Source organism: Cryptomeria japonica, chromosome 1 (genome assembly GCF_030272615.1).
Source record: "Cryptomeria japonica chromosome 1, Sugi_1.0, whole genome shotgun sequence".
In the NCBI taxonomy this organism is placed as follows: Eukaryota; Viridiplantae; Streptophyta; class Pinopsida; order Cupressales; family Cupressaceae; genus Cryptomeria; species Cryptomeria japonica.
In genome coordinates, this window is record NC_081405.1 from 717,353,040 (window position 1) to 717,371,183 (window position 18,144).

Genomic DNA, 18,144 nt, shown 5'->3' on the forward strand with positions numbered 1-18,144 from the left:
TGAGTTAACTATTAATGGTTATGAAGACTTTGGGGACAAATTTGTAAGAGTTCTTCCAAATTTGGGGGTATTCAAGATAAAGTCTTTAATGCCTTTTGAAGACTTTACTCCAAATTTGAGAAGTGACCTCCTCAAATTTAGGGAAAAGGGATAATGGATGGGTTTGGGTTAATTAATGAAGATTAGAAGAATCTAGAAGAGGTTAGAAAGAGGGTTAGGATGCAAGTGGGAGGTGTAGGATTTTGCAAGTGGGTGAGGGAAAATAGAGTTAATTTAAAATAAATTGCTTTATTTCAATTTGGTTGCAGTTAAATAGATTAGATTTATTTAATTTAGGATAACTATTTTAATTAAATTTGAATTTAATTAAAAAGTGGACAGGGGCTTTAATTGAATAAAATGAATTTATCCTATTAAATGGTATAGTGAATTTAATTGAGTAATTTACTTAATTAAATAGAGGAATGTAGGTAATTTAATTAAATTGGATTTAATTAAATAGAGAAATGAACATAAAATATTCATTTAGGAATATGGTCATTTTAATACGTCTACACAAAGGTGTGATGATCTTCTAGCAAAGAAAGACAAGCTAGAAGAGGAAAACCGATAGCTTATGGCGGTCGTTCATAAAATTACAAAACTTGCTGTTGAAGGGAGTAACTCCATAGGTTCCTCTAGTTCCCAAGAATCAATTCGTGGAGTGGAAAGGGCTGCTCAGAAAGTACAAGCACTGGATTCCTGGGTTGATCAACTTCATGATGAATGTGTATAGGTAATGAAAGACATTTTTCAAATAATGTCTAAGTTGGAAACCGTCGAGGAGAAACTAGATCAAACTTCTAATACTTTCAAAAAGAACTTGGAAAGTATTGAAGAAAGTTTGACAATCTGGCATACCATGCCCCAACAATAGCTGAGTATTTTGCAGGAGCATGCCATCATCTCTTCCAGGGTTATGTACTTGGAATTTGAAGAACTCCTGGAAAACAAGACCCTTGTTCTTAAATCCCTCATTGAGGAGATCGGTGATGCAAAGAGATTTCGAGGCGAAGTTTACCGAGATATTGTCTCACATTGTGAAAGGGCCTTTTGCAACATAGTAAGTCAGGATGGAGAGTTGATTCCAGAAGAAGAAGTTCTTGCTGATTTACAGATGAGGATTCATAATGAATGGAGGAACGAACAATTCTCGACAGTTTCGATTCAAGTATTGATGAAACACCAAGCCTTTCTGCATGAAATCCAGTCTATCCTGGATAAAAACAATTATGCGCTCCTCCCCTGTCATGACACTATGGTGAAGACTATGGTTGTTGCCAAGAACACCCATAAATCGAATCCTGAGGAACTACAAGTGAGCATCCGGAAATTTCAAGGATTTGTGTCTTCATAAAATGCAACTTAAGTGTTTTTCAACACTTGGTTGAATTTTCCCTCTTTTGTAATCTTTAGTTGTAATTTAGCTTTGACAAGTTACATGTAAAAGTATTTTTTGTAAAAAGCAAGTTACACATTACTTGCACTTTTGTAATTACATGTAAGGCAACTACAAGTTGTGTCCGATTAGGACTGTAGTTGGAATAAGTCTTAGTTAGTTGGAGTAACTCTTGGTTAGTTATTGAATGAGTCTTGGTGGTTGAGAGAATCTCTCAAGTTAGTTAGGATCCTCCCACCTTTTTCTCAAGGCTCCTCTTCTATAAATACTTGAGGGGTCCATTGTAATTATCATCTTTTGGGAAAGCAAGCAAAAACTCTGCCAAATTTACAACAAGAAGTCTTTGAGCTTATGTATGTGAATTGAAGATTTTGAAGAATAATAAATAAGGATTACTCAAGTTTTGAGTCTTTGAGCTACATGTTTGAGTTTGAATCTTTTTATTTCTTCTATGCAAAGTGTTTCTAAAGGAGCTTAGTCCAATCTGATTTGAAGTCTTTGAGTTGCAAGTAGAGAAGATTAATTAAAATAGGAAACTCTCTTGAAGGAGCAGCAAGTCTTTGAGCTTGCATCTATTCTTGAGAAAAAATTACTGTTTGATAAGAAATAGCAGCAAGTCTTTGAGCTTGCATTAGTTCTTGTCTTTGTATTGAAAGAATAGATTATTCCAGTCTTTGAGCTGTTAACTTTTATTCGTTGTAAAATTTAGTATAGCAAAGGGTAGATAAGACTTCCAATAGTCAAGTCTTTGAGCTTGATATTGCTCTCTCGTCCCAAAGGAAGTGATGGAAGTCTTTGCGCTTTCAAGAAACTTCATTTCCTTTCTCTTATTTCACTTAAAAGTGGTTATTGCTGTTCATATTCAATCGCTATCCTTTTCTGTGAAGAGAAAAGGATATTGTCTTTCTTGAAAAAAGAAGAAAGATTGTTGTCCCATCCTATTTTATTTTCCAAGTTGTAGTTAGATAGGGGGAGCCTTCCCTTAATTAGGAGAGTTTTTACTCGTGTGTTGTGGTTGAAACCACAATTTTGTATATTTCCCCAAGTGTACAAAATTTTCAACCAACAGGTTCTTCATGCTTTAGCGATTCTTCTGCTCTTCTTTTGTTCCTATCTTTTGGAACATTCTTGTTTGGAGGCTTCTTCAGTCCTTCACTTGTTTTCCATCTCTTTTTGGAGTAGAGTTTTTTCCCACGTGGTTTTCTCTATTTCTCCAGTTCATAGAGATTTGGTTGTGATTGGGTACCTCATCAGGCTTTGTTGCCGGGACGCAAATTTGCCTTTATCATGTAGTTGCAGTTTTTGCTTCATGCATTTAGTTTTTTAGCTACTCCCTAAGTTCATCTTAAGGAGGGGGTGTTAGAGTTATCATGTATTAGCTAATAATTATTTATTTAAATATTAGTCTATTATACTCTACGCTTAAGCTAAACTTAGGCATTTAATTCTAATTATTAAATACACATTATCACTTTAGGGTTGCACACCTTTAGGGTTGCTAATATCCTTTTATAAGGACTGTATTGTACTTTTCATTTTATTCCCTCTCTGAATGATAATCTTCTTCTTCAGAGCCATTATTTCTTTTTGTCTCCATTCTTCTCTTGTGACAGGTATTTTGCTTGCAGGTGTTGATGGGATTTCTGAAGTTGTATTTTCTCAATTTCTTCATTAGAAATAACCTTAAAGGTGCAAGATTGAACTATATTGTTATTGAAAAGAAAATGTTAGCTATTATTTATGTCATCAATAAATTTAGCCATTACATTATAGGATATCCAATTTTTGTGCATAATGATCATGCAACCATTAGATACCTAAAGAATAAACCAACTATAAGTGGCTTGTTAGTCAGCCGATTATTGATCCTACAAGAATTTGATATTAAAATAATGGATAAGCCAGGGAAGGAAAATGTCGTAGGAAACTTTCAAATACTCTAGTGCTTGAATCTATTATAGACGAATCTCTTCTTGATGAATATTTATTTTCACTAATGGTATAAACACAATTGTATTTATATATTGTTAATTATCTAGTTTGATGAATGACATTCTCTCATTTGTTTTCAAGAGAGAAACATCATATGGTTGAAATAAGCTTTCCCTTATCATAGATATTTGGTTATCTTTTTTTACATTGGACTTGATGATGTCATCCATGGGTGTATCCAAGAAGAAGAAGTATATGCTATTGTATTTGACTCCAAATTTTGATGAATGTTTGCTGATATATTGACAAAATTTTGCTGGATTACCAACGAGACACCCATACAATTTTCGTCGCAATTTTTTTGTCGCTTTTTCGACAAAATTTATATACATCGAAATTCCGACGAATTATCGTCGGACAGTGGCACGGTCATTGGAACTGATTTTCGTCAGTAAATCGACGAAAAGTTCGTCCAAAATAATCACAAAACATTGTACAATGTCTCTTTAAAATGTCTATTTAGTCATTGATTGTTGTTAACTAGTCATTTATTTACTTTAAATAAATTTGAACTGAAACTATTGAAATTTAATATAAAAAATTACTTTAATTTTTTATTTTATTGAAACAATGCAATTACAAGAATAAAGCTACCATCAGGTAGCCAAAATAAGAAAATATTTAAAATTGCATATATATATATATATATATATATATATATATATATATATATATATATATATATATATATATATATATATATATATATATATATATATATATATATATATATACTAAAAATTTAACCAAACATACATACATATATATATATATTATATATTATAAATATTTTTTATTTATTTAAAAATATATATATTATTTTTTTTTAAATTAAAAAAATTTGGAGCTGCAACCTCCATGGAGCCCGCAAGTCCTCATGGCAAGGTTGAAAGGCGGGGGAATTTCAAACCTCTTCCTATAAGAAAAAAACAATAAAAAAAAATATAAATCCTGCAAATTGAAAGGAAAAAAAAACCCTATAATATTTTCATGGCCACCACTCTTTTCCAGTCCACACTTGTGAGATATCTGCAAAAACAAAGAAAATATGCAAAAAATTAGATCTAGGGTTTCACTGAGAAAACAAGAGGGAAAGAAAAAAATTTCTCAAAAATAAAATTGGTGCGAACCCAAAAACCCAAAACAAATAGAATGGAGATTTTGATCTCCCACAAATGCCTATGGCTGCCACTCCTTCCTAACTTGGAAACCTGCAAACAATATAAGAGAAAAATTACATCAGATCTAGGGTTTTAAAAATACTTTAAGAATTGATTGGGTGAAATCTTTGATCTCCATAGCTTATTTGATGAAGCCAAAGCACTTTTGAGAAACATGCAACAATGACTTTCATGGATGAGACTAGGGCTAGAAAGCTTGAGAAAATGTTCAAATGAGAGAATAGGGTTACTTTCCATCATAATAGATGTTAGGGTTTTCCATTCAAGCCCTAAGATCCAATGATAGAGATTAAAACAATCTAATGGATGAGATTCTTTGTACAATCCATTATTTATAAATTCCCGAGCTCACTTTTATTTATTAAAAAAACACATACAAATTTTGACGAACTTTCGTTGTAAATTTTCATCGAAATTCCAATGAACGTCGGGCATAAATTTTAATTATCCGATAACATCTAATTATGCATCTTTCCTCGAAAATTTTCATCGGATTTTGCAATCAAATGAGTTAGTGTATACGACATTTTGCATGCATGTCATGATGAAATATGTGGAGGATATTTCATTGCAAAGAGACCTACTTTGATTATTAATGGCCTACTTTACACAAGGATTTTGTCAATTATGCTAGGTTATGTGATATATGCCAAATGATGGGTTGTCCAACTTGCAAAGACAAGATGCTCCTATAACCATAATTGGTCATCTCACCTTTTGATAAGAGGGGACTTGACTTTATAGGACTTATACATCCTCCTTCAAACAAGGAGGAGTACATATTAGTCTACACTAATTGACTCACCAAGTGGGTGGAAGTTCATGCTATGAAGCATACCAAGGACAACAAAGTTATAGAATTCTTGTATGAGGAAATTTTCACTAGGTATGAATTACGTAGAGAAATTGTTATTGACCAAGGAACTTAGTTCACATCAACCTTGATTTAGGTACTAGTGAATGAATACAACATCTAGCATAAGAATTCTACACCTTATCGTCTCCATTCTAATGGCTAGGTTAAGGCTAGCAATAGGGAAATTGAAGCCATCCTAATTAAGACAGTTGCCCTCTCACATGCATGACAATTGAGTATCCCCTCTCACATGCATGCAACTCGTACTCTTCTTTAGTTTTATAGTTATTCTTGATTCATCCATATAAATCATTTAAAGATAGTTGCATGTAAAGGAAGTGATAGACCGGTCTTCTAATGAATAGGAGATAGTTTCCATAGCAATTCAAATCATGATATTGCTATCAAGATTCAACTATGTCATTTTCGAGTCAAATTCATTGACCCATGTTTCACGAGTAGTGGTTCACAATAATCCATCTCCCATGAGAATGAATGGTAAACTTAGAACTCGTTCATTCTAATGAGAGATGGGTTCTTGTGAGCCACTACTCACAACATGGGTCAATAAGTTTGATTCGACTACATAGTTGAATCCTAATAACAATATCATAATATCAAGCTTCTACCATGTAGATTGGAAACATTCTTCCAAAATTATTGGGAATCAATATTGATTTGGGCAATATGTGTGAGGATCCACCTTCCTTTTTCCTTCCCTTGAGAGCAATATATCCACTTCCTTATTCTCGTAATTGGATCTAGATTCTAAAAGAACACTCATGAAAGATTGAGGAGAAACAGTTTCACCCCTAATTTCACCCATTTGAAGATCCTTAAATGAAAGATAACGATCCAAGATGATCAAGCAAGACAACCACAACATAAACATATAATAATTTTTTTTTTATCAATCATGTTAATTTATTTTATTTAAATTACATATTTAAATACTTTACTATTGATTAATATAGAAAAAGCATTTATCAATCATTTAAATCTATTTTATTTAGTACATATTTACATAATTTAATATCTTTTATTATAAAACCAGTTTTATTTATTATATATTTATTTATTTTTTCTTTTAAAACTATTTTATTTAGTGCTGAATTAAAATCTTAAAGATAAATAAATTAATTTTAAATAATTTTCCTTCGACTAGTTGCACATTTCTCTCCCTTTCTTCTCTGAAGTTCTGTCCCGCCACATAACTTGGTGTAAACATAGACATACACACATATATTTCATTAATATATCCGTTATATGAATGTTCAAGAAAAGCTGCAGCGAGGGCTTTCCTTCATTCAAATTTGCCCTCGGGATGGTCCGCGGTTTCTCTCGTTTTTCTTCTCTATATAACTGTAGTGGCATAAATTTCTGAAGAATTAAATGGGGACTTTCTTTGAAGACGATGACAGAGAAGGTGATGGCCCTCTCATACGAACGCAAGCCGAGCTCACGCTTCAAAACCTTCTCCAAAAACAGCTTTCTACCAAAAACAGGTTTCCGAGAAGTTATTTTTTCGGTGCATTTATTTTCTAGGGTTTCACTTGCGTGTCGTGTATTTATCTTATCTTTTTTTTGAAATTTTATAATTCATGTGGTTCTTTATCTGATTTTGTAGAGTGTTATTTCGTTTCAGTTTAAATATATACGATTTCAGCATTTCAAAATTCGTGCAGTCCTACCTTAATTTCTGCGAATATTTATAGTTGTTTTAGACAGAGATTGCTTGCTTATCAAACGCTTTTTCTGCTCATTTAAGTGTCGGTAATTTAAAATTCATGCAGTTCTTTATCTGAATGTGTTAATAATTTTTTCTTTAGTTTAAATAGAGATCAATTGCTTAGAAAAGACACATTTCTGCATAAATTAGAGTCAGCATTCTAGTATTTGAGCACTTTTTTCTCTCTTAATTTTCTGATGATTTTTTTTTAATTCGGTTTGGATGGGGTTTGCTTGTTTATAGAATGCTTTTTCTGCTTAAATTGGCATTGGCATTTTAGAATTCGTGCAGTTATTTATCTGATTTTGTAAGGAATTTTTTTGTTTTCAATAGAGATCAGTTGCTTATAAAAAACTTGTTCTCCTGACATTAGTGTCAGCATTTTAGAATTCTTGCTGTTCTTCATCCACTTTTGTAAGGATATTTTGTGCGATTTAGATAGAGATTACATGCTCATAATATGCTTCTTCTGCTTAAATTAGCATCGGTATTTTACAATTGTACAGGAAGTTTTCTGTTTGCTTCAAATGTAGATTAGATGCTCACAGAATTTTCTGCTTAAATTAGTGTCTGTATTGCAGAATCCATGCAGTTCTTAGTCTAACTTTTGCAAGAATTTTTTTGTTCGGTTTAAACAGAAATGGCTTTTTCTGTGTGAAATTATGTCAGTTTTTAGACTTTATGCAGATCTCATCCAAACTCATAATGATATATTTTGTGAAATTTAAATAGATATCAATTTTTGACAAAGCACATTCTCTGCCAAAATTAGTATCAGCATTTTAAAATTGTGCTGTTTTTGTTCGATTGTGTAATAATTGTTTTTTGGTTTGATCTAAATAAAGATTACTTGCTCATAAGAATCTGTTTGTGCTTAAATTTAGTTTCAGTATTTTAGACTTTAGACAGTTCTTCATCTGAATTTGTTAGGAATATTTTTGGTTGGTTTCGATAAAGATTGCTTGCTAAAAAGACACTTTTTTCCTGTTTAAAATAACATCGGTTGTTTTAGAACTTATGCAGTTTTTTATCTGAATTGGTGACGTTTTTTCATTCTCTTTAAATAGAGATTCATTTCTTACAAAATGTATTTTCTGCCTAAATTAATATCACTTTTTTGAAGTTTATAATTTCTTTCAGTTGCAAACAATGGTTGTCTTACATCTTTTAGTTATAGGCGAATTGTGTGTTAACTGTGAAAGGAAATTTTACGAAGGAATTGTTTAATTCTTCCAACAAGAGAATTTATTGTAAATGGTGAAGTTAAAGATTGTGTTCCCTTCTTAATTGTTGTTGGTATTTTGAAATTTGTTGAATTCTTTAATTGATTTTTCTAGAATTTTTTGTGTTATCCTTAATTAGAGATTGGTTGCTTACTAAACACATCTTATGCTCAATTTTACTTAGCTATTTCAGAGTTTACACAATTCTTTTAGTTGCAGGTAAATTATTTCTTTCAATCATGAAATTAAGATGAATGTTTTGCTTAGATTGTTGAATTGTTTTGTGATATGTGAATTTGTTGTACATTGTGAAAGGAAATTCAAATAATATGAAGGAATTGCTTATTTATAAATGTTAAGAGTGAATTTGTCATAATAGTCGAGTCACTGATAGTGTTTTCTGCTTAATCAGTTTTGGTAGTTTTTTATCTATGTACTTATTAATCTATTTATTTGTTTTTTTAAGGTTTTTTCAGTAAGGCTTAAGCAGAGATATTTTACCTGGAAAAGACATTTTATGCTTAAATTTGTGTCAGCATATTAGAGTTTATACAATTCTTTTAGTTGCAGATGAATCTTTTGCTAAAATTGTGAAATTTGTATGTTTATACATGAATCTTCTGCATATTTTTTTCAATTGTGGCTACTCATTTTTTGAGGTTTAAAACAAAAGCCATTGAATAGTTCTTCAAGTTGCTAATTTCTGCAGCTTGATTAGAAGTCTCAGTTTCTTGAGCAAGAATGTAGAGCAGTCCTGCCCATGAATATGCTCTATCATTGACTAAGGAAATAAATTATAGTAGATCAACTCTAATATTTGCTAGGTACTCCACACATCTGTTAGATTCTCTAAAACAATGTACGAAGAAGAACATCTCAAACTGCCTGCTAAGAGACAAAGTTTCTGAGATTCTATTGTTGAATCTCCAGCTTGATGTAGATCACTTGGACAGCCTCAAAATGCTGATTTGTGAGACCTCTTCTACAACTATGTTTTCCATCCTAATATAGTAGGTATTCTGAGACCCTTAAGGAGTGCTTCCAACTCAGCTTCATTATTGATTTTCTTATCAACAAACAATGCATCCCCTTGCAAACCTTTTGCCATCATTTCTCAAGACAAAGCCAACATTTGCCAAACTTGGGTTTCCCGTAGAAGCTCCATCAAAATTAAGTTTGGTGAAATCTTTTGGAGGTTTCATCCACACCTCTTGGGACTTGATTATCTTTTCGCTGATTATCCTATTAATGAAGAGCATCCTTCTTATATGTTACTTAAAACCAACTGTATGCATTTTGAGTTTTAACCCAATTGGTAGAGGTTGACTCAATACTTAAGCTATAATCTTTGATTTTGTTCATGGTGGCTTCCTCTTCAGAGTATCTTCTTTAATTTTGTATGTGGCATCTTTCCTTTATTTCAGATACTTATGAGCAATCCACCCCCTTAGGGGTACTTCTCAATATATCAAAGGTTGTGTTGATGTGTTTTTTATGCACATGTGAACACAGAATAAAATACCGAAGTATCTTATCCTCTCTTGAACAAAGTTCCCGACTGCTGAAGATCTCGCTGAAGGATCAGTTGGAGTAACTCCAAGGTTCTGTTATGTAGGATCTCTACGTGTGGATAAGCTCTCTGTGGTATGATGTGATTTTGCTGGAATCACAAGGGGACTTACACTTGATGACTGAACGTCTAATTCGCTTTGAATATTACTGGAACTCGGGATTTCACTAGCCTAGATTTTTGAAAAAAGGAAAAAAGGATGAGGGCGAGGGAAGGATCTAATTCTGACACTAAGAATGTAGGAGCAATGAATGATCTTTGATGAAATTCTAACTAAGTCTTGTCTTGACATCCCAGGACCATCTCCACAAGGTTAACGCGATCTTCGGAGGAAAGCTTTATGATGTTCAGATCATCGCTACAGGCATAGACACCATCAGGCTGATGCATATCAATGAAGAAGCGACAATTGAAGTTAAGCTTAAGCTGAATGATTCCAGTTGACTACACAAGGCAAGTCTGCAATCAACAAACTGCTAGTAGTATGGATATACAAATTTCACCATCAATCAAACACATTTCTTCTACTCATCTAATAACATGAAATCAAATCTGAGAAGTATAGAGATCATGCCAATTGTTGAATCGACCCATAGATTTCACCATTTCTTCTATTTCTGGCCTGGGGACGGACATCCCAAAAGAAGATTTTTCCCTGCGTTGCTGATTCCATTCTTGATAAGTACTTCAAGCAATGCATTTCATCATGCTCCTCTATCTCATGGACTCGACACTGCCCTAGTCTTGCAAACTCGGACAATCTGCATGGATAAAGCTGTGTATCTAATTTCCACCAAAGTTGAGGAAAATCAATTTGTTGCTCCTCGTGAAATTGTTGCCGCTCCATTGAGAAATCTTTTTCTTTTTGATTTTTTTGGATTTTCTATTTTTCACTTTTTTTTGGATTTTTTGGTTTTTTCTCTTTTTTTGGATTTTCTGGAATAAGAGAGATCTTGAATATCTCAGATTCAACTTGAAAGCTCAACTAGTTCCAGCTTGCTTCCTTATTTTCGCAAGTCCAACTGACGATCCAGCGATCGCCTTCCTTCTCTGTATCACTTCCGTCGAGTGTTGAAGATGACTTTCCATTGATCTTCTTTGGATTCAAGAGTTCGCATTCGCTGTCAGGCACTGCTAATTTTGTTGAGCGTGGGAGAAGGGTAAAAAGCCTTAAGATGATTTCTTCAAATGCAATGTGACTTGACAAGATCCGACTTTCAAATGCTCAGCCCTCCTTCTAGCGCCAATTCTATTGAGTGCGGGAGGAGGGTGAAAAAAAATTCTTTAAGATTACTCCTGTAAACATGAATTGATATAATCTGAAGTCTAGCTATTTAGGCATTCATCGCGATCAGGCCCTCCTTCTAGCATCAATTCTGTTGAGCGCTGGAGGAGGGACAAAAGTCCTGGATAACTCCTTGCGAATTAGGATCTCGATTTCATCTACTTACGACATGATAATGCTCAGCCCTCCTTCTAGCGCCAATTTTGTTGATGTGTATTTCATGCACATGCGAACACAGAATAAAATACCTAAAGGTACCTTATCCTCTCTTGAGCAAAGTTTCCGATTGCTGAAGATCTCGCTGAAGGATCAGTCGGAGTAACTCCAAGGTTTTGTTATGTAGGATCTCTACGTGTGGATAAGCTCTCTGTGGTATGATGTGATTTTGCTGGAATCACAAGGGCACTTACACTTGACGACCTAAACGTTTGATTTGCTGGAATCACAGGATTTCACTAGCCTAGTTTTTTTGAAAAAAGGGAAAAAAGGATAAGGGCAAGGGAAGGATCTAATTCTGACACTAAGAATGTAGGAACAATGAATGACCTTTGATGAAATTCTAACTAAGTCTTGTTTTGACATCCTAGGACCATCTCCACAAGATTAGTGCGATCTTTGGAGGAAAGCTTTATGATGTTTAGATCATCGCTATAGGCATAGACACCATCAGGTTGATGCATATCAGTGAAGAAGCGAAAATTGAAGTTAAGCTTAAGCTGAATGATTCCAGTTGACTACACAAGGCAAGTCTGCAATCAACAAACTGCTAGTAGTATGGATATACAAATTTCACCATCAATCAAACACATTTCTTCCACTCATCTAATAACATGAAATCAAATCTGAGAAGTATGAAGACCATGCAAATTGTTGAATCGACCCATAGATTTCACCATTTCTTCAATGAAGTTTACAAGCCTTTTACAACAACATCTTGGCAACAATCTTTGCCTTCTCTTTCTATTCTACTATAATTACCATTCTATCAACTGACTATTCACTATTTCTAACTACTGACTAACTATTAGCCTTTACAAATGAGGAGCCAGGGTTTATATAGTGCCCACAATACAATTCAATGACTTAGATCAATTTGAGATCAATGGCCAAGATTTTACAATGAAACCCTAATTAGGGTTTGTTACAACAAACTCAATTCTGGCCAATGAAATAATTGCATTATTTGGACACATGTCTTCTCTGGAATATTCGACCAATGGAGAACCGGGGTAGGTACATCGAAGTTTGTGCCATCTCCCATGAGTCAGGTTCATTGAATTTGGACACACTAAGGTGGACCAACCCGACTGGAGGAGTGATGACTGGGATGCCACCTTGTCCGACACTTGGTTGATGTTCAATTTGGTGATGTTTAGAAGCTAACTTTAATTAACTCTTCTGAAACTATTGGCTTCTTCAATGGACCCTTGCTTTAACCTCGTTTGTCTTTGATGTGCAGGATGGATGGTGTACCTTTCCTTCAAATGCTGGACTGGAAGAGGCCGTCCTTGATGATGTTGGGCTGGAGAAGGCCGTCCTTGATGATGCTGGACTGGAGAAGGTCGTCCTTGTTGATGCCGGACTGGAGAAGGTCGTCCTTGTTGATGCCGGACTGGAGAAGGTCGCCTTTTAACTACAAGACAAACAAAAAGATGATTAAGGACACATGATAAATTCATTTCAACATAGCATTTTCAACTTAAATCATCAACAAAAAGATATCAACATGAAACTTGCCCAAGATTTTCTCCAGGAACAGACCCTATAAATTTCGCCCTAGACCCTTTGGAAGGGTCAGGAGCGAAATTCCAACTTTAGCTCAAAATTCACATTTTTGAACGTCAAACATCTTTCCAAGGCATTCCAAATAGCTTTTCTCACCCTAGTCCAGGCCTGACTTAGCACAAAATTTGGAGAAAGGGATGGTTTAGTGTTTTTCACTCTGGACCCTTCGGAAGGGTCAGGAGCGAAATTCATTTTTAGGCTCAATTCCTTCATCTTTCATGGTTTCTAGCAACTTAAAGTCACTCTCAGGGGCAACTTCTCCTTGAATTTACCTTAGCCCACACTTGATCTAGCAAAAAAAATGATAGCAAAGAGAGGTTTTGAGAAAATTCGCTCTGGACCCTTTGGAAGGGTCAGGAGCGAAAATCTCATTCTTGACCCAAAATCATCATTCTTTCAACTTGAAACTTCTTTGCAAGGTAGAATCTCATCCTTTATTGCCCTAGGAACAAGGTTTCATGTCCAAGAAAGGTTAAAAAGTAGGCTTATAAGGAATTTCGCTCTGGACCCTTTGGAAGGGTCAGGAGCGAAATTTCCTTTCTTGGCTAAAATCCTTCATTTTCACAACTTCCAAACACTCTCAAAGGCAAGATCATGTCCATTTCCCCTTTCAACATGCTTTGGACATCACAATTTGGTCAAATAGGGAAGGTAATGAGGTCTAGGAGGATTTTTGCTCTGGACCCTTTGGAAGGGTCAGGGGCGAAAATCATGATTTGGGCTTGATTCTTTCTTTTTCCAACTCAAAATCACCTCAAGAGGTAACTAAACATCATCCTTCACCCAAGGGATAAGGTCTTAAGCCAAAACAAGGTCAAAAGAATAGGCTTGCAAGGAATTTCGCTCTGGACCCTTTGGAAGGGTCAGGAGCGAAATTCACCTTCTTGGCTAGAATCTTTCATTTTTTCAAAGCTTTCAAACATTTCCAACGTCCAAACATGTCTACTCTTCCCTTCAAAATGCCTTGCAAATCAAAATTTGGTCAAATAAGGCCAGAAATGAGTCTTAGGTTGATTTTCGCTCTGGACCCTTTGGAAGGGTTAGGAGCGAAAATCTTGATTTAGGCTTTAATTGCTCATTTTTCAAACTTCAATCTTCTCTTGGAGGCAAATATAGATTGTTTTCCACTTGAGGAACCAGGTTTTAAGCCCATTCAAGGTAGCAAATGAGGATTATAGTGAATTTCGCTCTGGACCCTTTGGAAGGGTCAGGAGCGAAATTCCTAATCTTGGCCAAAATCCTTCACATTTCTACATTCCATCACCTCAAAAGGCAGAGACATGTTATTTCCTTCCCAAATTCGCCCATGGAACAAGGTTGGTATCCAAAACAAGGGAGCAAATGAGGCTTATGAAGAATTTCGCTCTGGACCCTTTGGAAGGGTCAGGAGCGAAATTCCTATTTTTGGACAAGATCCTCACTTTTCGAAACACTTCTCAAGGCAAGAACACATCAAGACTCACACACAGCCTAATAAACCAATGCCCATCCAAAACAAGGAAGGAAAATGAGAGTTATAAGGATTTTCGCTCTGGACCCTTTGGAAGGGTCAGGAGCGAAATTCCTCTCCCAGGCTAGAATCCATCATCCCAAGGTCTAAAATCTCCTCTCCAAGGCAAAGTTGCATCAAACCTTCTCAATTATGCCTCAAAAGTCTACAAACTCGGTCAAGCTAAGGAGAAAAATAGAGGAAATAAGAATTTCGATCTGGACCCTTTGGAAGGGTCAGGAGCGAAATTCACCTTAGGCCATGATCCTGACTTCATTTTTTTGCATTTCTTCATTCAAACAAGTGCTTTTGCCTTCATTCAAGCCCGGGAATGCGTTAGTTCTAGGTTTTGGTCAAAGTAGAATGTCTTATGGAGAATTTCGCTTTGGACCCTTTGGAAGGGTCAGGAGCGAAATTCGCTTTGGACCCTTTGGAAGGGTCAGGAGCGAAATTTGACATTTTGGACTCTCCGTCAGGGTCATTTTATGGAATATAACATTTAAGTATAAGAAAAGTTATACTTTAAGTTATATTCCATATATACTTTTAGGATGTTTGAGAGTGGTTTCGGACCTCCAGGAGTTATATTGCAAAATCTAGTTTTTGAAGGATTCTTCAGTTTTCCAGACTTAGTCAAATTTCAGGATTAGGACATTCCAGACTTAGCCAAATTTCAGGGCATTTGAAGATTAGGATGACATTTCAGACTTCATCACTCACCAACTCGACCTAGCTCGGACCTTCAAGAATGATACCCACTCACAAAGCAAGACACAATTAGCAACAAGAGCAAAACCAGGCCCTAAGGAAGACTCTCAAAGAAACCCTAATTCTTGCGCCCTGTGGACTCACCCTGGCTCAAGCAAAGCCTGTAATCCAACGATCCCTCGACAGCACTCATCCTGCAAAGGCTAACAGACAAAACCCTAAAAGATCTAGAAAACAAACCCTAGAAAGCAAAAAGCAGGGGTCCCCATTTGCAATGGGGCGATGTGTGAATACGTCACAACAGGTTGTACATCCCGCTAGTGCTCAATACCAAAATTTGAGGTTGTATCAGGTTAAGGGTCAAAATTTACTCCAAATGCCATAAGAAATTTTCAACTGCTAAACAAGGAGTCAAAGAAGAGAAGAGTATAAGTGAAAAATTGGTGAATGATAGAGAAAATGGTTCATAGGCCAGGGAAATATGAGAGGTAACAATCTAAATATGATAGTCAAAGAAGCAAATGGAGATTTGTATGTTAAGGCTGAATATTTGAGGTAGAAAAGCTTAGGAGGTTGTTATTAACTTTAAAAGCTTTAACAGAGTTGACAAGACCTATGAAAAGATCAAGAACAAAAATATAAAAGTGAAAGAGTAACCATGTTAAGCTACATCTAGAAGAAAGTAAAAGAAGAAGACGATGAAAAACATGCCCAAGACATGAGCAATGGCAAGCACAAGTTTTAGTGTGTAAGAGTAGATTTTTTTGGTTAAAGAGTTATGTAATTAACCTACTTTAACACTAGTGCATTTAAAAGAAAAGAACTAACACAATTTACCATAATGCATAAATAATGCTAAAGTGAAAGGACCACAATGAAGAAATAACTAGAATGTCACTATGTGTTCCCTAGTTTTCTTGCTTTAAATGCTCATGGTGTGGCTAATTAAACTAGACCAGTTTCATTAAACACAAGATCTAGCTAAACGTTTTAAGAAAAACTTATCTAATGATAACACATAGAGATGAAACCCATTTCAGTGGTTGAACATCAGCTGCTAGACAAAGTTTAAGTTATTGGAAGCCAAATAGGGGCCACCACAGATTGAGGACGAAATGGCAGGTGTGCTAAAGACTGTCTTTCCATAGAAGCATCCATCCGTACACAATATAGCTCAGGATGTATGGTGATTAATTATTTGTAATATAGACAAGAAAGTAAGCAAATGAATATTTTGGAATGTATAAAACCAAATGGAAATGCCAAAATAAGAAGGAAAGTTCTAGGTCTAGAGATATTGCACCACCAGATAAATTTGCTTCTGGGACAAGAAAAGGGGTTCAGACTGCATAGGAGCTTGCTAAACTGGTCAAGCTCCTATTTAGGCCTTTTGGCTTCAACAGGCAGTCAATAGAAATAGTGTATGTGGTTAACCTATGTGTGTCTAGGTATAAGCTAAATAAAACAATGTAACAATAACAATAGCAATATGGTCCTTGCCTACAGAGGTATACAACTATTCTAAATGTATATGGACTTGGAGAGGAATTTAGGATATGTATGATCTAACAGTGCCAATGAAACAATACAATTCAATGGTAGAAAACTATATTGCCCTCTCTCCAAAAAGGGGAGAGAGATCAATACTTCAAAGAAGACTAATGGTAATGGAAAAAAGTATGCAACTTATAGCAAATTTGTAATATAGACACAAGAAAGTAAGCAAATGAATATCTTGGAATGTATAAAACCAAATGGAAATGCCAAAATAAGAAGGAAAGTTCTAGGTCTAGAGATGTTGCACCACCAGATAAATTTGCTTCTGGGACAAGAAAAGGGGTTAAGACTGCATAGGAGCTTGCTAAACTGGTCAAGCTCCTATTTAGGCCTTTTGGCTTCAACAGGCAGTCAATAGAAATAGTGTATGTGGTTAACCTATCTGTGTCTAGGTATAAGCTAAATAAAACTATGTAACAATAACAATAACAATATAGTCCTTGCCTACAGAGGTATACAACCATTCTAAATGTATATGGACTTGGAGAGGAATTTAGGATATGTATGATCTAAGAGTGCCAATGAAACAATACAACTCAATGGTAGAAAACTATATTGCTCTCTCTCCAAGAAAGAGAGAGAGAGATCAATACTTTAAAGAAGACTAACGATAATGGAAAGAAGTCTGCAACTTATAGCAATAATTAACGAACACAGGTATAAAGATAATAGAGAACACACAGAAATACCCAGAGCTTGGAGAATAACCCAAGCAAGTGAACAACATGATATTACAAGCTCAAGATGCTAAGAGTGTTGTAGGATGCTTGTAGAGGAAACTGGAGAACCACAGAGCATAAGAGTGTGAAAGCTTGTACAATGTGGAAGCATGTAAGGAGTAATGTGCACATTGCAATAGAATAAGATAATGGTATATTCAACAGGAAAATTTTTCATCTTAGAATCTCAATAATTCACATTCTATTTTGGGAGAAGGAATCAAAGGAAGGGAGTTAAATGGTTAGATTCTAACCATTTAACTCCCTTCCTTTGATTCCTTCTCCCAAAATAGAATGTGAATTATTGAGATTCTAAGATGAAAAATTTTCCTGTTGAATATACCATTATCTTATTCTATTGCAATGTGCCAGAGAAACGAGACTCGCCCGAAATCGCCCAAACTCGGCGAGTCCGAGTCCGAGTTAGGCCAAACGAGTCCCAAGGGCTCGGACTCGGACTCGGCCGAGTCTGGAGATTAAACTCGCCAGACTCGCCGAGTTGGCAATTTTGGCTCAAAATCGCCAGACTCGGCGAGTCCTGAGCCCCAGACTCGGCTACTGGCTGGGTTAATAAAATGACAAAAAAAAAACATTTTAAAAAGTTTTTTAAAA

The 18,144-nt window shown here is 35.2% G+C and overlaps 1 protein-coding gene across 1 annotated transcript in view; it reads left to right on the plus strand.

Annotated features, from left to right (window-relative positions):
- Positions 1–6,658: 6,658 nt before the first annotated feature.
- LOC131056780 (uncharacterized) overlaps positions 6,659–18,144 on the plus strand; it is a 136,246-nt gene continuing 124,760 nt past the window's right edge. The window contains exon 1 of the mRNA XM_057991044.2: positions 6,659–6,972. Within this exon, the coding sequence (XP_057847027.2) occupies positions 6,860–6,972 (113 nt within the window). The 5' untranslated portion in view covers positions 6,659–6,859. The remainder of the gene's footprint in view (positions 6,973–18,144) is intronic.